We start from the raw sequence: 26,714 nt of genomic DNA, 5'->3' as shown, positions 1-26,714 counted from the left end.
TCAGACATCATTTTGATGTTGTCAGGGTCAAATGTACACCGTTTACAACTCTTGACTGCAACTGTACCACCCATGAAACAAGCCAGTGGCTGGCTATATGAAGTTAATATGTGACAAACGTAAGATATAAAATCCTCCAGTCTCCCCTTGAAATATACCACCAAGTGTCAAACATATATCACCTTATTTGCCATCTGGTGTAATAGTTTAAAAAAAGATTGTATTTATTGTGTCTTGATCATCATCAGTAAAGATAACGTTTTATGATAAACTTCTGCTGTTTTGGTGCCAAAATTTAGTGGGAGATAAGGCACAAACTGATTTTATAATGTGGTGGTACTGAACCTGCCTTGTGGGAATAATGGGAAATAGTATATATACCTGACTACACAAAGTAAAAAAAGGATAATATATGACTGCTCACCCAAATTACAATTTAATAATCAAAATGAAGTACCTGTCTTTAAAATAAATAAATAAACTCATCATATTTACTTTCAGTTAATGCCTACAGAAACTACAATGCACATTTCCAAACTGAACACTCAAATCTACAAAACAAAGTCAATTTAGGTTCAGTTGTGTATCACCTGTGTGTGTTTCAGGGGCCCCAATGTACTGTTTTGGATGCCAAGGACATTCACACATTTCCTGTATTTGTTTAAACACAGGAAGTGCCCCCAACCAGAATCACAGGAAGTAGAATAACAGGCACTTACTTCAAAGACAGACTTCATGGACAGATTCTTCAATTTCTGTTGAATTTAATACTGCTATCAGGTTAAGACCAACATCTGTTTTTCAGGAATTCCCACGCAAAGTTAAATCACTCAAATTCTATCACAGTTAGTTATGTCAACACATACAGCAGAAACAAACAAGATGGATATCAGCTCTGGCTATTTAACAAGAAACACCAGTCATGACTCACATAATGGCACTAATATGGGATCAGTTAACACATGACAGTACACCCTTAAACAGTCAAGAGGGCAATTCTCTGAATAACAAGCACTTTTATGTTTGATACTTTCTAGTACGCCTTTATTTTTACATAAGTATGATAAAGAACATAGGATTTTCCTTGTCCTGGGCTATTTTTGCATTGCTGTATTGCAACTATTAGGGCCTTTTTCCACAGCTGAAAAGTTTAAGTGTAATCTGCAAATGTGTAAGAAAAGCCTCTCCAGACTAGTTTGCCTTTCATGGCTCTCAGAATGGCAATGTTGGTCCTTCACTCAAGTCACCACTTTGGTCCATACTGGGGAGCTGTGGTCGAATTTTTTTTTTTTTTAATTGTGATTTATTGCAGAATTTCAATAGTTAACCTTTTAAAACCTAAGCAAATTTACCTAGTTTTTATTTTACAAATATAATAATTTTCTAAATCTACTGCATTTTCTAATCGCATTATTTCAATTCCATTATTCTACATTAAAAATCGGTTTTGAGGTCCATATTGACGAGGTAAAGCAATTCTTACAAGGTTGTCTTGATTAGAAATCAAATGACAGCAATAAACTACATGGGACTAGCAGGAAGTGGGCATGTCAGAAAAGGGGAGACTCATTAATGTTCAATAACTGCATGATGTACTATAGGCCAATGAGTAATCATGTTAAATAATCGTGATTATTTTTTTGCCATAATCGAGCAACCCTAGTTCAAACATGATGAACAATCATTTCTTACGGTTGGCGGACTGATATTAACTTTACACTGTTAATGATTAAGCTACAGGTTTCACTGCCTTCCATTTGGCTTTATGATGTCTGACATATACAGGATTAAAGATATATTGGCATCTATCTTGATTTCATGCCTCTGTACCGATGAAGTCGGTCATTGTTAAATAAAAATGATAAGCTGCTCGCTACATCTTAACCGATTGGCTAATGATACTTAATCACAGGGCATCAAGGGTTCATGTGAGGACAGACGGAGCTGACCATAATCTCACCATCAAACCTTTTGTAAACACTGGCAGAGAACAGATGGCACCACATTTGTACTGTTAACGTGACAGCTTTGTGTATTGACTAATCATTGACAGCCACTGTAAAGATAATAACTATAGAATAAACACATAAACAGCCCATAATTCTGAACCTCTGCAGGATCTTTCCTCGTAAAATAAAACTCTTTGTCTCACTTGCTCTCTCTCTCTCTCTCTGCAGGTGACCGCGGGTTCTTTTTGTTCAAAGACAAATAACACATGTTGTCAAGATGCACTAAACAAAAAGAAAGTACACCTGGGCAGCCCCGGCAGCCTTAGGCGTTTACAGGCATTATATAAGTGACAAAGCCTCTCCGGCACCTACCTGCTGATCCACTCATTCTTTCTGTCTCCAGCCTTCAAGGTAAGATCTTCGAAAAGCCAATGATATCTAAACCGGTTCATTACAACTTCACATACTAGCAGTCTGCTGCATATTGACATTTAGCCTATATCGCAATTCTTTTTACTGCAGGAGGCCAGACAGCTCATGTTAACATTCAACACTACAAAAGTTGAAGTTACTTAAAATAATCTCGGAAACCAATTGCCTTGAAAAAGTAAATTAATTAATTAAATTAATTTTTTTATTCATGTTTACTTTATATCTAATTGTTGAGTTTACTAAAAAAAAATTGCTGTATTAACTTTTGCTACGTTGTTACATCTTAAAAATGACAAGTGAGATGACCTTGTTCTTTCTAAGTGTTAGCAATTTCAGTCAACCAAGTCCATCTGACCTAACTTGGTCATGAAGAAGAGCATTTGGCCAGTGATAAAGTTTGGAGATCTGGAAGTCCTATTTTAACATATTCAAGAAAATACAAATATGACTGAATAGCATACAACCAGCAGAATACAGAATATTGCACAGTAAACTAGGTAACTCAGTTTGCTTTAACTTGGTTTAATTAAACTTGTCATTTTTAAAAAAAAAAAGTAAATAAAACTTAATTTTAAGTAAACTTAACAATCAGATACATTTTGCAATGAGATATAAAGTAAACATAAGTTACATTTTCAAGGCAATCCCAAGGCAATTTCCCAGACTTAAAAAAAAGTAAAAGCAACTTGTTAGATTTTACAGTGAATTACCAACCTTAGAAACTGAGGTACACATTTGGTCTCAAGTGGCAAAGCTGTTTTAAGCATTAATGCTATATTTTTACTTACTACATTGTATAGCAATATGTTATGTTGTTGTTTTTTTCTCTATGACAGTGGAGTAGTTGCTGTTTTGTTTATAGTCTAAAAAGTTTTGGATATAAACAGGAGACAAAATTAAATAGGAAATTAATGTATAAATGTGAATAAATGAGCAGAAAAAGAAATCAAATATAGATGCTTTTCCATACTTTTACTTCATAATATACAGTACTGTATATGTACTGCCAGCCAAGACACTTTATTTTTTCTTTTTTTTTTTTAATTGCAAATGATTATATCAACTTAACCATTGGAGTGAAAAGTTAATATCTGATAAAGGTACATACATTTCAGAATATTTCAGTATTTCGTATGTACCCCTTTGCTTTGGTGACAGCATGTAAGTTGAGCTGATTAAATATGTCTCATCTGAGTAAATCCAGTCCACCTGAGTGCCATCTGAGTACATGCTTTAGTAGAAGAAATACAAGTCAAGGAAATATGACCTATATATATAGGTCATATTTCCTTGACTTGTATATGTATATATATATATATATATATATATAAAGAGATGCTTCCATACAAGGCTTAATGTCAAAAGTGAAATCTTAGACCTATGTGAAAAAAACCACAATAATCTCTACTAGACAACTTACAAATGAAAGCTAATTATGTAATTTATTTTGATTTAAAAACGCTCCTATACTTAAAAGAGCCTCAGTGATCTCTTTTTTCAAGAAAAAATCCTAGATGGCTGCTGGACAAAAACAAGTTATCCCATACCATCAGAGAGATTTTATTGTTTTTTATGAAAAATGTTAATCATAATATGTATTACCAAATAAGACATAAATAAGCATTTTATCTGTCTTAGTTTTTTATCTGTCTTTTATTTGTAGATTTGATTGGATGTTAAATCAGTTTACTTCTAAGTATTAGAGGTAAATTGATAATAGAGCAAACATAATCACTTTCCCTGCATCTGCAGTGCCGTCACTTGGAAAAGGATCTGCGCTTGTATTACATACTTCTAGTCATTCAACCACTCAAAGCACTTTCATACTACTTGGCCCGAGGCTACCATACAAGGTGCCACCTGCTACTCAGTTTGGAGAAGCCGAGGATTGAACTGCCAACCTTCCTGTGAATGGACAACCCCGCTCTATCTCCTGAGCCACAGCCGACCCCCTTGTAGATGTTGTATTCGATCTAACAGCAGAATTTGTTAGGGATTACCACAAATAAAACAAACTTTTTTAAAAAGTAATACGTTTTTGCAAAAAAAGACAACAACCCAAAAAAAACCTTATTATTCCTGCTTTAAGCATGTATTTGTCATGTGATCAGCTCCTTACTACCTCTTATATAGAGCCTATGTGTTGATTAAACAGGCTCTGATCACAACCTGACTAAACAACTTTAAGAGATTTGTGGACACCTTTGAGAGCAATCTCTTTTGATAGAACTGCGTTCATCCTTTAAAGCAGAGATCTATCTCAAGACTTGCAAAATCTATGAGCATGACAGCTGCTCTGGCTGCTTCTAGTAGACCATAACCTTTTATTGTATTTTGGTTTCTCCTATAATTTGTCTGCATCTCTTACATTTGTACTCAAAAATTACTGTTAAAAATGCTTCTGGATCTAATTCCTCAACAGAGCCCAAACACTGCAGCAATGCCTCCTCCAGGAGTGTGTCTGAACATCATAGAGGCTCGTCAGAAGCAAAGCGGTTATGGGAGCATCGCCAACCCTGACAGGCTGTTCAACCAAGACTACCAACAGCTGAAACAGTACTGTCTTGCCCGAGGAGTGAGGTACATCGACGACACGTTCCCCCCTGACAGGCAGTCTATTGGTGAAGGGATACTGAAACCTCATGACCTGGCCAAGGTGGTGTGGCTGAGACCAGCGGTGAGAGCCTCTATCACAAATAAATGTCTAATCAAGAGTGGATCTTATTGTACTGTGTCACTGGCAGGAAGCTCAATCATTTCAGACCTATCATCTTTGAGTGATTAAGTGCGTCGCACATTTTAACTCACAATGAGGTTCTGTGTTCAAACTCAACCTAACAGACAGGTTAGAGTGACATTTGTGTGTTCTTCATGTGTTGCCTCCCACAGTCCAAATACGAGTTTGTTAGGCAACTGACTCTGGCCGCAACAACACGTGCAGCTATTTGTTTGTTTTCACATTTTTGAAATGCATGCAATAGCTGCTGGTTGAGGGTATACATATTGCTATACAAACACAACCAAATTCCAACAGTCATGCACCATTTTTACAAAATACAGTAAAACATGGCAAATCTTCATACTTTTAAAAGCTTTAACAACAGTAAACATTAACAGTAGGCTGCGGTTTTTCATTATGAGGTATTTTACCAAAGTGAGCCTAGTGGAGGGAAACCGCATGCAGGTTAGTTACAGTATTACACTGCAACCCTCACATTCTACTGTGGAATACTGTAATTAATTTAATATATTCATTGATTAATTTAATATACTGTTGAAGTAAATAAAGTAGCAACACTGTAAAGTAGCAGTGTTACGCTGCCAACTACACCTGCAAGTAGTTAACCAGAATTTTACAGGAAGATTTGTTACTTGAATAGAAGCCTGATGTGGAACTTAGCATTGGTCTGGTTCCCATGCCAAAAAGCCTATGGGATTTTTTCATAGGATTTTGAATTATTGCAGAAAATAAGCTTGGTGACAGACAAACGTTTATGATACTAACAGGTTTTGTTCAGTGAGATATTATATATATCTTCACAAATGAGCACCACGTTTAGGGTTTTTGAAAACTAAACGCAATCGTCAGAAATAAAAAGTGAACGTATTTATTTCCCAGTTTTAGGACTAATTTCTGGGTAAAACACAGAAGTCAAAAACTAACATGACCGCTGTAAATACACCTTTCTAAACTGCTCGGGGACCATACAAAAATATTGGGGTTGAGTGCCCTTTTAGTTGAAAATGATGGGGTAAAAAACAATCTAATCTCATATTCGGAGGCTGACATCACCATTCTGTCATTCTGTATTGATATGTGTGTACTTTTTCCAGTATCAAATAATAGGTCAGATTCTCTTTCATGTCTATCTACATACAAACACACATGTATTTATGCAAATCAAGAGTCATTAGTAATTGTATTGTACTAAGAGAGACTTAAAACCAGAGGCACCACCTTGGGTTGTATGCTTCTGCAAACAGGTCAAGTTTTAGTTACAGTTAACATTCATGTCTGTGAAAATATGGATGTTCTACACACAACTTTGACCCGGCAGCACAAAAGATATATAAAATTAGCACAGTGGACACCCAAGATTTAATTTGTCGTTTTTGACCTGGTAATATTCTCTGTGTTTCAGAAAATTGCTCCTTATCCAGCCTTCGTACTTGACGGGATCTCCAGGTTTGACTTTGGTCAAGGAATACTTGGTAGGAAAGTGTATTTATTCCTAATTTTTTTCTTATTGTGTGCCGTCTTGTCTTTCTAATAACTTTCTGATCACTTTGTCACAGGAAACTGCTGGTTTCTCGCATCTATTGGAGCTCTGACATTTCAGAAAGACGTCTTTGGGCAAGTTGTCCCTCTTGAGCAAACCTTTGACGAGAAATACTGTGGACTGTTCCACTTTAGGGTAAAAACAGCACAACTGTTTTTTTGTTGTTTTTTTTTTTTAGATGTACATACTTCAACACACTCTCATCCCAACTCATCAAATACTGCTGCTTGGTCAGTGCAATTCTCATCTACATATTATGCTAGATATCCTCCTGTCTTCGTTGTTGATGTTCTGGGACAGCATGCCAGTTTATACCTGTTAAATGCATTGCCTTTTTAAAATACACAGGAAATGTGCAGCTTCTGCTTGTTAGATGCATACAGTTTTTTTCAGAATAAACTAACAACGTCAGTAAAACACTCCGTATTTACGTTTATTTATTTGGTTAGGCAACCAAAGCACATGATTAGGTTTAGAAAAAAACATCATGGTTTGGCTCAACATTCTTAGAAAACGAATGGCGGGCTCCTGGCTGAAAGTCTGGGATTTGTTGGACCAGTCCACCGCCTCTACCCTGCCTTATGGACGTTCCAAGTCATTAAATTACATTGTTACTAGCAGCGTTTGAAACTGATGCTGTTTAGCGGCGTATGATACTTCGGCGGCAGGTGATGCTAGGCTGACCAACTGAAAATTCTGAGCAGGCAGCAGTATTTGACAAGTTGGATTGAGAATGGACTGCAGATTAAAATCGAAGGCACAAGGCTGAGTGAGTTAAATCATTCTCCAAACTTTTGAAGGCTGCACTTTACATTTTTGGAAATATAATCAGTTGATGAATAACTGTGAAAAAGCAATATTTTAAAATAACTGACCACACACTAACACAGAACTTCAGTCATGGCACATACAGTACAGTGCCATGTTTTACTTTCAGCAGTTACTTGGTAATAAATGAATCTCATTTTAAATAAAGCTTTTATATTTCCTTCTTTTTTCACCATTTAGTTCTGGAGATTTGGAAGATGGGTGGATGTCATCATTGATGACAAGCTACCAACACTCAATGAGAGACCAATTTTTGTTCACGCCAAAAACCAAAATGAGTTCTGGCCTGCTTTGCTGGAGAAAGCTTATGCCAAGTATGGAAAGAAAAGTACATTGTTTCTCAGACATAAATGTGTTTCCTTAGTACAGTTTGGTCTTATATCTGGAGTATCTGTAATAATATCACATCTACCTCTGTCAGAGTGTGTGGTTCGTACACCGATATGAGTTGTGGAACTCCTGCTGAGGCTATGATGGACTTCACTGGTGGTGTTCACATGTCTATCCAGCTGTCAAATCCCCTTGCAAACCTGTGGGAGCTGATGTGCAGAGCTGGCCAATCCAAGTCACTGATGAGCTGTGTTACACCTGCAGGGGTAAGATCAACATATGACACCAAACCAACACTAGCTGGTTATTTTTCATCTGTTGTGTTAACTGCATGGGCAACTTGGAGAGATGACTGAAAGCAAAGCTAAACTTCGGTTAAGACAGTTTGAAATTTAAGCTTGGGTAGATTTACCACATTGATTGTGCTGGGGCTACTTGGGCACCAAGTAGGTCTTGGCCCAAAATGGGCTTCTTATTATGGGCCCACAGGCCCACGTGGACAATGGGCATGGAACCATTATGAAACCCCTGGACAATCCTATATAGGGCCCATTTTTTAGGCCAATTTACTACCAGCATAGGCCCCACATACAAATTTTGGCTGGGCTAGAGAAACAATGATGGGTTCAAACTGTTCCTGCCTACGTTGTTACAAAAATACATTCCACTACAATACCACAACTACTGTCATGATGAATAGTTCAGGCACTGAAATTATGGGGCATAAAGAAAGAAATGCCAAAGTGATGGATTGGTGCAACCCATGTCTTCTTCAAAAAATTATTTAAAAAAAGCCTTCTCTTAATTAACTCTATTATACCCAAAGGGTTTTACTTGACCTGTTGCTTAAAGGAGTAGTTTGACATTTTAAGAAATATGCCAGATGCTTTCTTGCTTAATGTTAAGATTATAAAATCACTACCATCACAATATAGTAATGACATGTCGAGATGAAATGAAAAAAATGCTTTCTTAAACCTTTCACATCCCTGGCCATATTGTGCACCATTTTTATATTTGCCAGAAAAATAAATCAGTTTTCTTATATTGTTACATCAAATTCCATTCATGTTTTCTTTCTGTGCAACAAGATATGAAATGTGATTTTGTAAGCTAGTACCAAACAATGTAAAAACAATAACATAAAGATATCTGCCTATAAGACTACATTATCTAGGCCTAGTAAGCAACAGTATGCTATGACAAAGTGTCTTTGTTTCCTCAAAATACCATGGTTACAGGCCCCCTGGATAAAATTCATTCACTCTGAGGAGACTGGTATCAATGCCAGGTAGAGATTGTGGGCAAGGTACTCTGCAACTTTTAGCCGCACAGAGCTAAGATTGAGTTAGCTAGCTAGCAACAGTATGCTATGTCAATGTTTCTTAATTTCCTCATAATACCATGTTAACAGGCCATCTGGCAAAAAATTATTCACTCTGAGGAAACTGATATCTGTGACAGGAATGGGCAAGGCATTTTACAGTTGACCGATTTAGCAACTACCATTACATAGAGCATACCATGGACTTTGCCTCTCTCTCACTGAAGGATACAATCCTGTCTGCCTCACACAGTCGCGGCCTCGCTGTTATGGCACACCCACTTGTCAATGATCAAATCAATACCTACCAACATTGTATCCTACATGCTTCTCCTGTTTCACAGGAAAGTATGTCACGCCACTGAGCTCCTCTCGAAATGCCATTTCATCGAGACTAAATATAAAGCTACAGCCAGCAGCTAGTTAGCAAACCTCAGCACAAAGCCTGAAAACAAAAGGAAACAGCTAGCTTGGGTCTGGCTTTAATAAGATATGACAAACTGAGACGTGCGCATTTGGCATTGCACACCTCGAACGCAGATTTCAACTGGGAAACTCTGACCTCCAGCTTTGACACAGCAATACCTTCAGTCTGTTGCCGGTCTTTATGCTCAGCTACTGTTAGCTGTTCACATGTACTGTACAGACAACATAGCAGACTAAAATTCCCTCTCTAACTCTAAAGTGAAAAAGTGTTTCCCTAAATGTTAAAATATAGCTTTAAGCTACCCCAGAGTCTAACCATTCATTTTCATCCCTTGTTCCAGCACATGAAGATTTTTTATTGACTACTGTTGCAGCAATTCACTGCAATTAAGTTTCTTTTGGACAGGTCTTCACATGAGATATGTCTGCAACACATATTCTGCTGCATTTTTTTTTTTACTGTGAAGGTCAGTCAACTACTGTTAATTATTAAAGTTTTTGGCTTACAGGAGACACCTTCCAACAGACCCTCGCCTAATGGACTGATCCAAGGCCATGCCTACACGATCACGGGTGTGAAACAGGTAAAGAATTACACTTAAGAAATTGCACTTGAAATTGGAAATAACAACATAACTTGTCCAGTAGTAGTCAAAATGATTTTATTACTAACAGCAAGTGATGTTTGAAGCTCTTACTAAACCATATCTTTAGAAATGATGTATAGAATAATTTATTGCATGTTTATATTGACGGTACATAACTATGGCGCTGTCTCCAATGACTGCTTGTCAGATGATGAGCCGAGGGAAAATAGTAAACCTGGTGCGCTTGTGGAACCCCTGGGGCAAAGTAGAGTGGAACGGAGGCTGGAGTGATCGGTAAGAACCACTCCCACTCAGTGACTGTTTCACAGAGACATGACTAGCTGGCAGAAATATTAGTATTATTTTCTAATGACAAAATAAGTGAAGATGTACCTATTATCATACACCACTTTGACATACCACTTTTTACATACCACCTTTCACATCAGATTTGAGCTTAAACCTAACCAGTTGGTAACAGCCAAGGGTCAAGGGCTTTTAACAAAACATTTATTCACTTAAGTGGTTTGTACTAACATAACATGAGGTTCCTCAGTATGTTGTTTACTCTTCATATGCTAAGAGATTCAAAAAAAGACATGGCAGGTGCTGGATCTAAGATAAACCAAAATGTGAAAAAATAGAGGTACGCACACTGGAGAGCTCCCCTTAAAGGATTTTATTCTGCAAAAATAAGTGATATTTTGAGCCAAAACACTCTTCCTCAGACTTAATATTCATATGCTGCCATTGGAAAATACCATCAGAGAACACTGAACTTATATTATATGTTGATGATATAAAACTATAGGCATACATATCTTTATACCAAATGACATCAGCCATACTTTTAAATTAGTTCAATGCACTGATTGCATCAACAAAGACAACATATTTTATTAACAGTTCAAAGGCCCAGAAAGTGACACTGCAATAAATTATTAACCCTGGCATCACATAAAACCTCTTCGCAAAAAAAAAGTTGGCATACTTCCAGACCTCTACTACTTAGGTCTTCAGACACTAGCCTTTTAGTTGGGTGGATAAGGACAAAGTGACAAAGTACAACCAAGGGGGTGGCAATAAGTGTCATGGATCTCACTTCTGGAATAGTCTGCCAGAAGAGCTGAGGGCATCACAATCTGTAATTACCTTTAAAATGAACCTAAAACTTACCATTTTAGCTTAGCATTCTCTCCTCTAATACTTTGTCAATATTTACTTTTTTTCTCATGCTGCCTTTTATCCTTGTATTGCTGTATTTTCCTAGTTTTGTTGTGTTTTTATTGAATGTTTGTATTTTCGTTGTATTGTTAAGAACTCTGTTTTTTGTAGTTTTGAATGAAAGGTGTTACAGAAACGAATAAAGGTTAAGTTTACAGTACGCTACATTCCTCTAAGTAACATATAAATGCTTTCAAAGGTCATTTGGAAACGAGCATGAGAAGCCTGTGAAAATTGCCCTCTTAAAACATCCCTCTAGTTATTCTTAACTGGTTTTGCGAGTTACAGTGAAGTAATCCGCTATAAAGCCCTGCCTTAAGGCGACATAGGCATAGCATTCAAAGAAAATACCACCTAAACTAAATTACAGTATGTGTTGAGTAGAAAATTGACAGGCACTGAGTCTAAGCCTCAGAACATGTGTAACAACATGCTTCCAAATGCCTCGAAGCAACTGCTGATTTTCTTTCCCCTCTTACTTAACAAAACGTCTTCAAGGTCACCCCTGTGGCAAACTGTGAGCGCCCAAGATCGTGACATGTGCCTTGCAGTGGCTGATGATGGAGAGTTTTGGTAAGCAATTTCAATCAAATCTATCATCTTTTCATTGCATCATACCTACATGGTAGCAATTACACGAATAACTACAAATCAGTGTATACTCAAAACATAAGGTATTCACAACTTTGCTTTATGGTAACAAATTAAAAAGTACTACAAATGCAGCATTATAAGATATAAGATATTGCATATTTGAACATTCAAGAAATTGAGACACATTTTACAATGAAATCATTTTCACTGGGGTGGCTGTATATATTTGTGATTTAAGTGTAATTCAAGGTCACATACTTTCAGGCACAAATCAAAGATTTCAAATGCAAGATTTCATGTGCTTCTCTTTAACAAGGTGTCTACAGGTATTAGAAACTTAAATCGAATGCTTTTTTAAACCTTTTCAAGATATCCATTAACCAAATTTAAGTCTGATTTCTGGGAGAATAACCTTGTTCTTATTCAAGCACTGAATGTAAGTGTAAAGGTTATTAGTGTATGTGTTGTCCCATGTAGAGGTAGGTTTTATGCAAAGATAAGGTTTTTAGAGCAAATATAGTATAAGACTGTGGGATTCAGTGGTAGATTGAAAGATATATAACATCATATCAAATTAGATAAAATATTGGTGGACAGACCTCCCAAATTCAAATTTGAGTCTAATGAACCCTTTGAAACCTGAGCAAATCGACCTTGTTTCTGTCAAAAGCATAGGAAAAGGGCAATGAGCAACAAAAGAAGATATTACCCCAAAATTAGCCAGAAGGTAAGTTATTAAAAAGTGCGCAAACCTTATCTAAAAATTAGTTTAAAAAATATACATGAGAAGCCTGTGAAAATTGCCCTCTTAAAACATCCCTCTAGTTATTCTTAACTGGTTTTGCGAGTTACAGTGAAGTAATCCGCTATAAAGCCCTGCCTTAAGGCGACATAGGCATAGCATTCAAAGAAAATGCCACCTAAACTAAATTACAGTATGTGTTGAGTAGAAAATTGACAGGCACTGAGTCTAAGCCTCAGAACATGTGTAACAACATGCTTCCAAATGCCTCGAATGCCTTCAAATTTAAGTCTGATTTCTGGGAGAATAACCTTGTTCTTATTCAAGCACTGAATGTAAGTGTAAAGGTTATTAGTGTATGTGTTGTCCCATGTAGAGGTAGGTTTTATGCAAAGATAAGGTTTTTAGAGCAAATATAGTATAAGACTGTGGGATTCAGTGGTAGATTGAAAGATATATAACATCATATCAAATTAGATAAAATATTGGTGGACAGACCTCCCAAATTCAAATTTGAGTCTAATGAACCCTTTGAAACCTGAGCAAATCGACCTTGTTTCTGTCAGAAAGCATTGGAAAAGGGCAATGAGCAACAAAAGAAGATATTACCCCAAAATTAGCCAGAAGGTAAGTTATTAAAAAGTGCGCAAAACTTATCTAAAAATTAGTTTAAAAAATATACAAAAATAGAAGTTAAAGAAAGTAAAAAACAGACAAACAAGGAAATAACCTGAAAATGTTTAAAATTATAATAATTTTGTGACATAATTTTAAATAAATAATAGTGATACTTATTAACATTGTTTTTCCCCCAGACAATTTCCCCTAACTTTTTACAAATAGTTTTGTAAATCTGCTTATTTCTTGGAACATTTCTCACCAAGTTGCTCATTGCCTTATTACCCATTTCTAAAAAAAGAAATCGCACAAATATGCTCAGGGTCCAAAGGTTCAAATAGTTGTGAAAGGCATCTGAAAGCAGCACAAGAAAAGTGATGTTGCTCCAGGTTTCAGAGGGTTAATAACTTTTAAGGCCTAATATTTAAAATTGGATTAAAGACATTTTATAAGGACCTGCATACACCCTGTTGAAAATGGAACTTCCCAAAGAGAGATTAATAAAGTACTTCTCAACACAAATGATAAAAAAGGAATTTATGACTCCTTATGGATCTTTTGTTGCATTTCTAAGGGCCGGAGTTTCATCGTAACAGCATCACATCCAGAGGAAGACTTATTCAAAAAGAATCTCTTTTTTCAACAGGATGACTCTGGAAGACTTGTGTAAGTTTTACACAAATCTTGACATCTGCTCCCTTTATCCTGACTTTCTTGATGCACACTCCTCTCATTGCTGGAAGACCTCCATGTATGAAGGCAGATGGGTTGCAGGGACAACTGCTGGAGGATGCAAAAATAACAAAGGTACTATCAGGATATCTGGACTTAAATTTAGTAAGGTCCGATGTTGTCGCCATCTTGTTTTTTTTTTGGAGCCACAAGTGACCAGATTTGGACAAAAAGTTTAGAGCTATGCAGAGGTGAGGGGTGGATCAGACTCATAGACTGTAGAAACGCCTCTCAGACAGACTCTCGCTCAAGCGGCCCTGCCTTTAAATAGTATGTGTGGCTTTAAACTTTATTCAAATTTAGAAAGGTTTCAGCTGAGGACAGATGCAATGAATGTTGAAATTAGCTGAAGAGACCAAAACTGGTTTTGTATCAGGATGTAGACGTTTACGTCTGCTGTGGCCACCAGAGGAACTGCAGTTTTTGCTGGACCCAATCCCAGCTGATCAGGTATCGGTATTGGTCAGGTATTTGTTAAAATTCAGGCACAAAGTGGTCAAAAGCAACAGACGTCAAGCAATACAATGTGTTACTTTCCGGCTTCAAATGTACACCCTTTCCATGTTACTGGGAAAGAGAAGTTGATAGCCACAAAAGCAAAGCAAACAGTGTAAAGTGCTTGAGATAAGACTAGACTTTACTGTAACAAAGTTTTACACAAGACCTTTATTATCTCACACCAGTGATGAACATAATGCCATTAAATTTACAATAAAAAAGAATTGCGTCAAAATGTTTATGTAACTTTAACTCTTTCACTATAGCCAAACTTTTTTTTTTTTTGGGAGGGGGTGGTGACAGCAATGCAAGTGGTATTATGTTTTTGCACTTTTAAGACTAATAAATAATTAATTTAAGACATTTTAAGAACAATTAAGGCCTTCTTTTTGGATTGATTAATTCTATTTTGAAGACACAGACGCTTAACTTAAATCTTAAATTTAAAATCTTAGTTCAACAGTAAGACCCAATAACATCTCGTTTTAATCAGACCATATCACTCAAAACACTAACCCGATTCTCTGCAAAATGATACAATGCTAATAATTTTTTGTGTCTCTGTTTGTCTTTCAGACAGTTTCTGGACTAATCCACAGTATCGGGTCAAGATTGACCGTGAATATTCAGAGAAAGATGGTGAGAAAAATGTGCTGATATCTCTCATGCAAAAGTCAGACAAAAGGCACAGACACCTGGCAAAACATCTCCATATTGGACTCTATATATTTGAGGTAAGTATTATCCTCATTTGTGTTTGCCACAGTATGAGGACTATTATGCATATGTCATGCATACAGAAGACATATATGATACACATACACTTTCAGTGTAACACTGGTATAAACTGCTTCCTACTTTATTGCAGCTCCATTAGTGAAGCTGACATTCAAAAGTTATGAAACACAGTCACGGCAAAACAGAAAGAGAAAGAAAGAGGGGAAGAGATGTATAGCAATAGTGGAAACAGGCGCATGTCATAATACAATAACGATAGGTGTAAAATTACTAAATGCACTCTATGGTAATGTGGGTGTTTATAAGAGTCCCATGCGTATACTGATAGTGGAGGCATGGCTCATAATGGCAGTAGACGGTGTCTGCCTCCCTGACCAAAACTGGAAGATGGTTCCATAAAAGAGAAGCGTGGTAGCTGAAGGCTCTGGCTCCCATCCTACTTTTGGAAACTATGGGAACCACAATTAACCCTGCGTTTTCAGAGCGCAGTGATCTTAAGATACAGTTAAGATGGAGCCTGACCATTTATATGTAAGGAGGAGGATTTTAAATTCAATCCTGGATTTTACAGGGAGCCAGTGCAGAGAAGCTAAAACAGTTCCTGTTAAAACAAGTGCAGCAGCGTTCTACTCCAGTTAGAGAGACCTAAGAGATTTGTTGGGGCAAGTGAATAATAGGGAGTTACAGTAATCCAGCCTAGAAGTGACAAAAGCATGTACTAATTTTTCAGTATCTGTTTGGGACAGGATATGTCCATGTAATGCAAGTGAGAGAAAGCAGTCCGAGAAGTTTGTTTTATATGGGAGGCAAAAGATAGATCTTGATCAAATAAAAGTCAGAGGCTCCTGACAGTTGTGCTAGAGGCCAAGGTAATGCCATCTAGAGTAATTACATCCTCAGAAAAGAGGTTTCTGAAGTGTTTGGGGCCAAGAACAATAACTTCAGCTTTGTCTGAATTCAACATCAAGAAATTACGGCTCATCCAGGCTTTTATGTCTTTAAGACATGTTTAAAGTCTAGATAGCTGATTGGTTTCATAGATAGATATAGTTGCATATCATCAGTATAACAATGGAAATTTAATGAGAGATTTGTGATTATGTTGCCTAGGGGAAACATAGAAAGTAAAAAGGATTGGTCCAAGGACAGAACCATGTGGCACTCCAAAGCAGACCTTAGTATGCACAAAGGATTGATCATTGATATGAACAAACTGGGAACAATCTGATAAGTAAGATTTAAACCAGCTTAGTGCCGTTACTTGAAGGCCAATTAAGTGTTTCAGTCTGTGCAGTAAGATTTGATGGTCAATAGTGTCAAATGTGGCACTGAGATCTAATAGGATTAAGACAGAGACCAGGCCTTTATTAGAGGGAATCAATAAGTTGTTATTAATTTTTACTAGCGGCATCTCTGTACTATGATGAACTCTGAAACCTGAATGAAAGTCCTCGAATAAACTGTTGTTTTGGAGAAAGCACTTTCTCAAGGATTTTAGATATAAAGGGGAGGTTAGATATCGGTCAATAGTTAACTAAAACCTCTGGATCGAGAGAGGGCTTCTTTAGAAGGGGTCTAATGACAGCTGCTTTAAAGCTGATTGTGGTACATAGCCTGTTAATAAAGACACATTGATTAAAATCTTGATGCATGTTGGGGGTGCGCGTGGGAAACCAGTTGACTTTTCTGTGAAAGTCGGACACTGCTCACCCAGCTAAAGGCTTAATTATACTCCTTTTATGTAGGAAAATAGATGGGATCGTTTCAATCACTGTAAATGTCAATGTCCTCATAGTTCCATGCATCCTTTATGTTGGCACAGATACAGCCTGTAGATGGCACAAGAGGGCAGAGTCAAAAGTTTCAAACAAAAACGGCAACAGTGGAGGAGATCATAATATTGGGCCTTTAAAAGGAGGTAGCATTTTTGACAGCGCAGATCTGTGCGGCTATTATATTCATCAAAACGTGGACGGAGAAATATTTTAACTAATTTCACTACTACATATTATTGCATATATTATCAATTGTTCCATACAGCGAATATCTAAATGTCTGTGCTGTCTTTCAAGGATCTTATCCCAACTGAACTAATGCCTTTCCTTTATTGCTCACATAATACACCTACGAAACCTTGGATTGGAAATAACAACGGCTAGTGGCTGCAATGGAAAAAACCTGCTCATCTTTTGAACACCCATCGCTATGCTTCTTGGAATGTTATTGCGAGAGAAAAGTCGCATAACATCACTTAATGGAAATGCGTCATCTCGCAACTGTGTTTTATCAACATTTTGAAAATATTGCGTAAGTTTTGCACAGATCTGTAATGGAAACCCACCTCGTGACTAAATCAGATTAACAAGGCTTTTAGCATTCGACCACTGACAAAACAGCTCAGGTTTTTCAAGAAACCACATTCTGAGGAGTCAGAGAAGGGCCACAGTAAATCAAATGTGTATACAGTAAATGGACTACCACAATCAAAGTCCACACAACTTCTAGGTTAGACAACAGTTGGCCACTAAGGCAGGGATAAATCTCCGTCAGTTTCCTTTTCCAGGGACTGAATATATGCATATGATAGTAACACATTATTTTATGTGTAACTTTGACACCCATTAACTGAATTAATTGCTTTTTTCTCCAACATGAATTCATCTTCCACTGATTTCACTCAAGTTGGCTGAACAAGTAAGATACAATTCTACCCTAATCTAAAAATATGACTCTACCCACATTGTGAAGCTAAGTTTAAATATATAAACTGCATAGAACTAAAATATATTTATTTATCATGACAGTACAAATCCCACAAAGGGAAGTTCCCAGAGTCTTTCTTCAGCAGCCATGCACCTGTCGCCCACAGTGAGAAATTCATAAACTCACGTGAGGTAATGGAGTTCCTGATGCTGAAGCCTGGTGAATACCTGATTGTGCCGTCCACCTACGATCCCAACCAGTCATCCTCCTTCGTCCTCACCATTATCTCCAAGGCCGAAACTCACGGCTAGTATGCTAACTCTCTCCACTACCCACTGTTTGTATGACACACACCATGATGCAAAATCACCCCAAAATAATCTGCGTACCATATGTCACACATTACTGGTGTTTTACATTAAAAAAAAAAAAAAATCCCATTGGTCTTTCCCGACAGTGAGAATTCCGGTGACCATAAACTTGAGCCATTGGAAAAGGTGTGCAAGATTTAATAATATTAAAAATATCATTGGAGTTCATATAAATATGACACTGTTGTTTATGTTCTTAAATACTTTAGGTGAATTATGCATTTCTTTTGGGATAAAATGACTCAATTTCTCTTCCACTTCTTTTAATTCCCAGCTCGAAAAGACAACAAATGCACAGGATGATGAAAACAAGAAAACAGTTTTCCGCCAATACTCTGACAAGGTGATATTGGTATACTTGCTAACTAGCAGTACTGACTATGACTTTAGTAAAATCCATCAATTTGCACACATTTTAAAGCTGTAGTAATAAAAATTCTTATATGAATAAAGCCTTAAATAATTGTATAAAGTGAGAGGGGTCATTCATTATAACAAAGTCACAGATAATTATCACCTGGCTCTGCAGTTCCCCTGAGCTTTATGGAGCATTTTAGTATTTTTTAGCTCATTGTTTTGGTTAAACAGACCACGTTCCCAGCACCAAACAGCTGACAGACAAAAAAGACCTTAAAGGAGAGTAAACATTGGACGTCCGTTTGTCAGGTGAACAAAAACAAGACTTGAATAGTGTTGCAGGAATTATATTTTTCTGTAGGCCGACGTCACCCTGGTTCTCTCCTTAAAAGGTCTATCACACTTTCCATTGGACTGGGACTATAGCAAAAAATAAGCTCTTTGGTTATGATTTTTTGAGGCTGAATGCAATCAGCAAAAGTAAAAAGCTAATGTTAGGCTATAAACATACTACACCAGGGTCGCATGTCTTGATATCACTACCACAACAAAACTATAAAGCCGCGATTGGCGCAATGATGTTCTCTAGTAACAAAGACACATAAAAACGTAAAAATCTACGAGCGGGGGATTTACTGACGTATTTTCGTCATAAAACCAAACTTACTTGGTAACTCATTTCCAGGTGTTAGGACTCATTCCAAGAGCACTCAAAAGCAAAGAGCAAAGAGAGCAACATTAGCTTGCTGAAGGCAAATAGTTATAGCCTTATGTAGTCTGCACTGATTTTGTCTGTTAGCATAAAGATATATAAATTGCCACCATAGCAACTGGCAAATAAGCCAAATAAAGTAGGCTTATCAGTCTTTGCTGAGTGGGTGTGGGGAGCATTTCTGTTTTATCTGTTGACATGTAGGTGAGAGAAAACTCAATAATGAAAGCTTAGAAAAAGTTTACCACAGTATATCTTATCTAACTTCAATGTAATTTCCAGTATGAAGAAGTGGATGCCGAGCAGCTCCAGAGGCTTCTAAATGAGAACATCCTGAAAGGTATGGACTGTAAAGTAATATTACCAGACTTGACAAATAGCATAATAGCCCAGAAAACATTAAAATACACTAAAAATCTAAAATGTGTGCACTGCTATATTGCAGGGGTTAATTACATATCATATCTGCATGATTTTGTCTTTTGCCTGTATTGTGTAGTATATGGTGTACACCTCTAATGTAAGGAAATGTGTCTCTTGGATGGATAGATATTTTACTGTATTATTGGCAGAAAAGTTCATTTCAGGCGTTTTTGTTGTCCAATCTTGTGGAATGCGCACATGGAGCAACTAAACATGGGGGAGACTTTTTACATAGAAAAATGTATAAATGAAGCTGTATTACATCCGAAAATCTGCTGGCTAAGTTGTTTTATGCTAACTTCCTTTGGCACAATGATTTTGTTCTGTCTGAAATCTGCCAAAGGTTAAGTATTCCTACAGTATACCTAAAGCCAAAGTATGTCTAATACTGATTTTTGTTCCTTTTTATTTTTTAGGAGACTTGAAATCTGGAGGCTTCAGCATTGATGCCTGTCGCAGCATGGTCGCTCTGATGGATGTATCCTGCTGTGATGCATTTGATATTTGTTACAATTCCATATAACTTAACCAATGACAAGAATACATGTATTCACATTTTCACTTTCCTTTATTCAAGCTGCTTAAATGTTAAAGGGGAGGGATTACGCTAATTTCCAGCTTCATACCTCAGAGTCTCACACAACATTTTTTTCCCAAGCATGCCTAGTCCCAACTGTGCAGTACCCGCCATGTCACCATTTTAAGGGTTAGCTAATCACAGCACAATATTGGCATTTCTTTTCTAAGAACACACTTAGGAATCATTGCAGCCAGGAAACTGACTGTAACGGAGTAGGAGCTCTTTCTGCAAGGGGTTGACCAATATTGGTTTTTCTGGGTCGATACCAATACCAATTATTAGTACTTAATGAGACTGATAACCAATATTTGGAACTGATGTCCATGTACAATAACAACAAAAATGTCTGGGGATATTTAGAATTCAGAATGTAGCAAACTCCAACACAAAACTTTGTTTCAATGCCTTTAGCAATTGTTTAATCAAAACTGAACCTTTAAACATAAAATACAGTTGCAGTTCCCTGCAACTTTCTTTCTAAAGTTCAGTGAAAATTTCAATTAAAAATGAATAAACAGAAATAGCTCCCTGAGGTTTTACAAAGTAAAAGTTCCTCCCATGCTGACACTTTCTTTCTATGTATTGCAGACTGTGCTGTTTGTTGAGTTGTATACGCACACTTTTTCATCAATTAATTTTTATCAGCGATCATTAAAATAAAACGTTGATGCGGATAACCTGCAAAATGCCAAGATAATCTGTCACCCCCTGGAAAAATTACCAATGAAAGCTTATAAACCAAAAGCTTCAAAACTGCCCATGATCCTGCAGGATTCTGACCTGAAATTCTGATCAAACAAACTTTTACTTTTCCTCTCTGGTACGTATAAGGTGCTAAATTTATTTTATTTTGTCAGTCTTTCAGCCTTTGTTTGCATACCGTGGCGCCAATAGTTTCCGCCACGGTGGGCGTGACCTTCAGGACAGATGCATTGCGTTCTGTCTCTATAGGTCCCCTTTCAAAGAAAATCCCCCCAGTAAATGCAGTTACATAATCCATTTAAGTTATTCACATGAAAACAGTGCCAAAACCTGCCAGCTATTTTGTCTATTTAGCACAAAAGAACAGATTTAAAGGTCAGGCTAAGACATGAAACAACATGTGCAGCTCTGATACCTTAATGCTGAGTTAGACATCAATCACTGGCAAGCTGAACAGTGAGGAATTTTTTCGTTTGTGGAGGAAGGTCGTCACATACAAGGTAAGAGGCACCCAGTCCAGCACAAACATTTCAAATTACTTGTAATATTTACAACTGTGTAGCGGCTCCCTTATTCTACCATGAACAAATATGCATCTAAATATATCAAAGACTGACCTGATCATTGTTGGTGTTCTCTTTGTTTAACAGGACATTTTCTTTCGCACTGATGTTTCACGAACTGGAACGCTGTCAATGAGCGAGCTGAGGAACGCTTTCATAGCTTCAGGTAGACCTGTTACATTCATTCCCTTGATTGATTTATTAAATTATTTATGACTATTTATTTATTATTATTATTATTATTTATTAAATGCCATTTACAACTCAGAGCCAAACAAAACTGGGAAACAGGCGAATAATGTGACCAATGTGCGCACACTCACAAAGAACATTTTCATCAAAGTCATATTAGATGAAACGAAGGTTGTGTAAATGTGCATACAACTCTACCTCTTCCACAAAATACTTACACAGACGGAACCAGCTTACCTGAGCCTGATACAGCAAGAAATTATAACGTCAAAGTGGAAATTTCACAATCTGAACTGAATCCTAATTGTTATTATTATTATTATTATTATTATTATTATTATTATTATTTGCATTCCAAAAAAACTAAATTGGCCAAAGCTTACTTTAAATTTTCAGATGGAAATTACACCTTCCAGGTCCATCACATAATGCCAAGGAGCCCAAAGGACTATTGTCCATTAACATACACTGGTAAATAGATGTCTGTGAATCACTGGATATATGTCTTTTGAGCATTAAAATACATGCAAAATCACTGGTTACACTGCCAGGATTCAATCCATTTAGTCTGATAACAGTTTGAACATGTAGAAGAGCCACATGATTAGGTATTTTGTCCCTATTCAAGTTAGCAGAGCGCTAAACTCTAAGTTAGCCATTTAGCAGGCGGAGGTAGCTGCTCGGCCACGATTGCTGCACCCAGCAGCTGCAAGTCTTTAGTGTACATGCTCTATGAAACCCATAAGATCCAGGTTATTACATACCATGGACATAGAAGGTTTTAGGCTTCATGCACCACTGAGCACCTTTCATAGGAATGAAAGAGGCCCCTGCCTAAAATGCTGAATCCAGGTCTCTTAATATATCCATGATAATAATATGCCAGAAAACATTCACAGGCTGTTTCTGCAGACCCCCTGCTGAAATCAGTAACTGTTGCTTTAAAGCATTTACGTATGGTAGAGTGTAATGAGTCCCAATAAGGACAAATAAAGAGTTTAGTTTGCTGAAAGGGGTAATGAGAGGCGTGAGGGGGGTGAATGTGTATGAAATCCACAATATTACCCCGGCGCTTTCTATTATGCCATGTTTGTTCAGTTTGATAAGTTAAATAATGGTTAGTTGGAGCGATACAAAGCCATGAGCAAGAACTCTTTGCGTGACATGTGCTCCCAAACAAAGTCCTTGTTAAAGTAAAGTTTCTTCTTGGAGCTTGACACTTTGCAGTGGTGACCTAAAGGTTACAGAGGCGGGAGGTTGTCTTTTCAATCTCTGGACTGGCAGTCTAAATCTGGGTGGGGTGAGAGGAAAGCAGGCCGTGCTCTTTCCTTTAGCACCACTGAGATAAGAATCAGTGGCCTGCAGATTAGACTGTGAATGCACTGGGCAGCTTCCAGATGTGTATATGTCTAACTATGCAAATATGCTCAGGGCATTTCTGCAGAAGAGTGACTTCATCTCAACTCCAACAATTAGTCTTAAATACAATGTGGAAACAAAATTGTTACATTCATTCTCTTCAGTGCAAAAAAACTGACCACTGAAACCCATTGAAACTGCAATTTTTGATCCCACAGCCATCAAAGCATAAAAACAATTTCTGGGTGTCATTCTGGCCTTTTGCCTTGAAATTTGTAATTTTTTCTATTTTCCACTTGATGACGTCATTTGTACCACCTGGAGAAAGTACATGCTATTTCTACTAGGTGCATGTCACAATCAATGCTGCTGCAAATCACTGACAATTTCAGGCTGTAACAAAAAAAAAAAAAAAAAAAACAGAAAAAAACAATCTACTTTGCTTGTATATTAAAAATAATTCATTTTTTGTAGTTTTTTTCCCATGTAAACATAGTGGCATTGTAACAAAAACCTAGCATTTTAAGGAATACAATTCTGAAAACAAATGAATATTTGTTATGTATGATTAGGACTGGTGTTCATTAAAAAAATAACTCAATGACAGTGGAAAATAATATTATTAAATTTAAATTAATAAAAACTAATAATAAAAATTTACATTTTTTAAAGCTTGATTTTAAAAAGTGCATTTTGTGCACAGAGCGATACGGGTGCATATAATATTTAATCAGACCTTAAGGGTTAATACTAACAAACTTGTAGCTTAATATGAAAACCACCTCCTCCTGTGTGTTTGTTGAACAGGAATCACTGTCATGGATAACATGCTCAACTTGATGGCTCTGCGCTATGGTGCCTCCTCTGGACACATGACGCTGGAGAGCTTCATCAGTCTCATCCTTCGCTTGGACTGCATGCACAGTAAGTGAAGTCAAGTGGGACACATGCTAATAGTTTTTATACCTTGATGGCATGATAGGAGGCAATCAAGTTATTACTGTAACAGATGACACTCAATGAAAGAAGTATAAGTAACTATCTACCACTTTTGCCTTTTGATTATATTAAATATTTTCATATTAGAAGGATTCAAAGATTTCATTGCATAGGATGCATAGGATGCATAGGTCAAATAAAGGTATACCATTTATCGCAAGTACAGCTTAAAGTTATACAATATATTTACAATGTGTGTGTTGCTTATTAGAAATCTTCAAACAGCTGTCTAATGGGAAATCCATGAATCTTAAAGAGTCTGAGGTAATAAAACATACTCTTCTACATTTTTTTTTCTTTGACAATTTGCATTACTGTATATATACTGCAATTAATTCCTGTCTCTTCTTTTCTTTCAGTGGATGTACATTTCAATGTACACCTAAAACAAGGAAGACAGCCGGCAATTCATCCAGATAACACTGGAGTAAATATCTCAAGTGTTTTCTTTTCATTTTTCAAACTGCATTAATAGATAAAAGATGTTTTCCTCTGTCAATGTGCCAATCAACAATCTGCACTGTAACTAACAGGCATTTTCTTTTAACTCATTTACCTCTACCGTATTGCAACACACATTAATGTCAAATCATAACTAATCCTGTAACATGAAGTCCGAGCAACTGTATTATATGTTAAAATGATTGACTGAGTCATGGTACTTTTTTTGTAATTAGTTGTAGAATTATAATGAAGGCTTATCTTATCACTCACAACTCATTCCAGATTTCAGGGTATGACATTCGCTATTTTAACCAGCTCAAGATCCAATTATGTATGAAGCACATAGTATTGTAGTGGTGGATTTCTATTCTAAGATCACTTGTAAATCATTAGCAAAGCATTTTTTCCACTTGAATACTTTATTATGTGTCGTTTTGCTCTTTCTATTGTAATGGACAGAGAATCTGAACTAAGAGGTAACTTTTGGATTGAAAACTGAAGCCAATGCATTAGTGCAAAAACTGCAGTTCAAAATAAACATGTTTACAGTCAGGTCCAAAACACAGTTTTGCCTTTCTACCTAATTTCTGCATCCATGACATCTGTACAGAGGGGTGAACTGACATCTATAACTAATCTGTTTAAATTTAATTAAGGATTAAAGATATGCATTTTCATGGGCAGGGCCACCTGCCACCACTACAGTGTGTGAATTAGATCCATCCTCTAAAACTCCACCCTCTCATTCAAATATGGTCACTTCTGGCTCCAAAAAAAAACAAGATAGCGACTTCCTAAATGCTGAGCTCAAAGTTTTAAAAGGGTAGTTTACAAATGAATGGGTGACATCACCGTAGCTACATCCATTATTTATATGTTCTATAAACCACCGAATATTAACAATGACAATTAATGGTGTGAAGAGGCCTTTTTTGTAAAAGAAAAACATAAATGTATTTCTAATGAATTTTTAAATGTATCTTAATGAATAAAGTGATTCACAACACATTGTATATATTATTTATATTTTATTTGTCACCACTACTCAAAATATCTGCGATTTCTGAAGAATTTCCAGAGAACAGCATGTTTAAAAGCTCCCAAGCGGAATATTTTGTGTACACAGTCAATAGGATGCATTATAAGCTGATTGTATCATTAGAAAATCAAATCAGTATTTTCCTATTTAAACAGGATTCCCTCAATTCATTTTCTGGTGACATTCAGATCCATTAATAATCTTTTGTAAAAAAGCTATATATGTGTTTAATATGATATTTTGACATGCATATATATAATATCATGTTCACTTCATAAATATTTTTTAAAAAAATAATGTACCTTAACAATATGATAAGTAGACTGAAGTGTGCCTTGTGTGGTCGGCCATGCTTGTTAAAAAAAAAGGGGACGTGAATTTACTGCAGTCCAAGTCTGTGGATTTGGGTGGATTCAGATGACAGTAATTATACATAAATCTATACATCCCAAAGTTATGGCCATTGGAGGGGACAGGGGACCTGAATGACTTTAACTGCAAAAACCACCCTGGACCATTTTCTTCAACATTTTAAAAATGATTTTAAAAAAAATACATATATATATATATATATATATATATATATGTATGTATATATATTTGAAAATGTGTGTGCCCTTGTAGCTTAAGACTGTCATTTTGAATGGGCAACTATAATGACTGACACTGACAGCACTTGTATGACAATTACTTAGTACATGTAGTCCATTACTTACCACTGATTTCATCACAGAGGAACATTTCAGCTGTTATATATTAATTTGAGAGGAAATAAGGATATTTCTGTCTGTCTCATTGGAAAAGCAATGAATGTGCAATCAAATGTAGCATTAATGAGGCAGAATGTATAACCACTATGTAATACCCATTTAATTTAAGTGTTCATGAAGGTTTTGCAGTTCAAATGCCCTCAGATTAGTGTTGCACTTCTGCCCTCTTGTGGCTGAAAATCACACAAGAATTTCACC

General features: G+C 36.6%; 1 protein-coding gene and 1 long non-coding RNA gene across 2 annotated transcripts in view; one reads left to right on the top strand and one right to left on the bottom strand.

Annotated features, from left to right (window-relative positions):
• The first annotated feature begins 2,160 nt into the window (after positions 1 to 2,160).
• On the top strand, positions 2,161 to 25,713 carry LOC121954138 (calpain-1 catalytic subunit-like). Its single transcript, XM_088087221.1, has 22 exons — positions 2,161 to 2,360; positions 4,804 to 5,058; positions 6,524 to 6,593; positions 6,678 to 6,796; positions 7,670 to 7,803; positions 7,911 to 8,085; positions 10,079 to 10,153; positions 10,365 to 10,450; positions 11,879 to 11,953; positions 13,981 to 14,141; positions 15,141 to 15,298; positions 17,985 to 17,996; positions 18,107 to 18,315; positions 18,463 to 18,502; positions 18,651 to 18,719; positions 19,728 to 19,785; positions 20,285 to 20,346; positions 21,582 to 21,650; positions 21,801 to 21,879; positions 24,072 to 24,188; positions 24,475 to 24,527; positions 24,623 to 25,713. Exons 2-22 carry the CDS (start codon positions 4,822 to 4,824, stop codon positions 24,647 to 24,649), a joined length of 2,085 nt encoding a protein of 694 aa, XP_087943347.1. The 5' UTR covers positions 2,161 to 2,360; positions 4,804 to 4,821; the 3' UTR covers positions 24,650 to 25,713.
• The window catches only part of LOC148187522 (uncharacterized), a 40,987-nt gene continuing 22,212 nt past the window's right edge, over positions 7,940 to 26,714 (bottom strand). The window contains exon 3 of the long non-coding RNA XR_015778604.1: positions 7,940 to 8,077. This is a non-coding gene — a long non-coding RNA (uncharacterized LOC148187522). The remainder of the gene's footprint in view (positions 8,078 to 26,714) is intronic.

The sequence above is a fragment of the Plectropomus leopardus genome, chromosome 14, assembly GCF_026936395.1.
Source record: "Plectropomus leopardus strain MGB_pleo_1.0 chromosome 14, ASM2693639v1, whole genome shotgun sequence".
Taxonomy (NCBI): domain Eukaryota; kingdom Metazoa; phylum Chordata; class Actinopteri; order Perciformes; family Serranidae; genus Plectropomus; species Plectropomus leopardus.
Note: the sequence above shows the minus strand (reverse complement) of the source record. Positions and strands in the feature narration are given on the sequence as shown.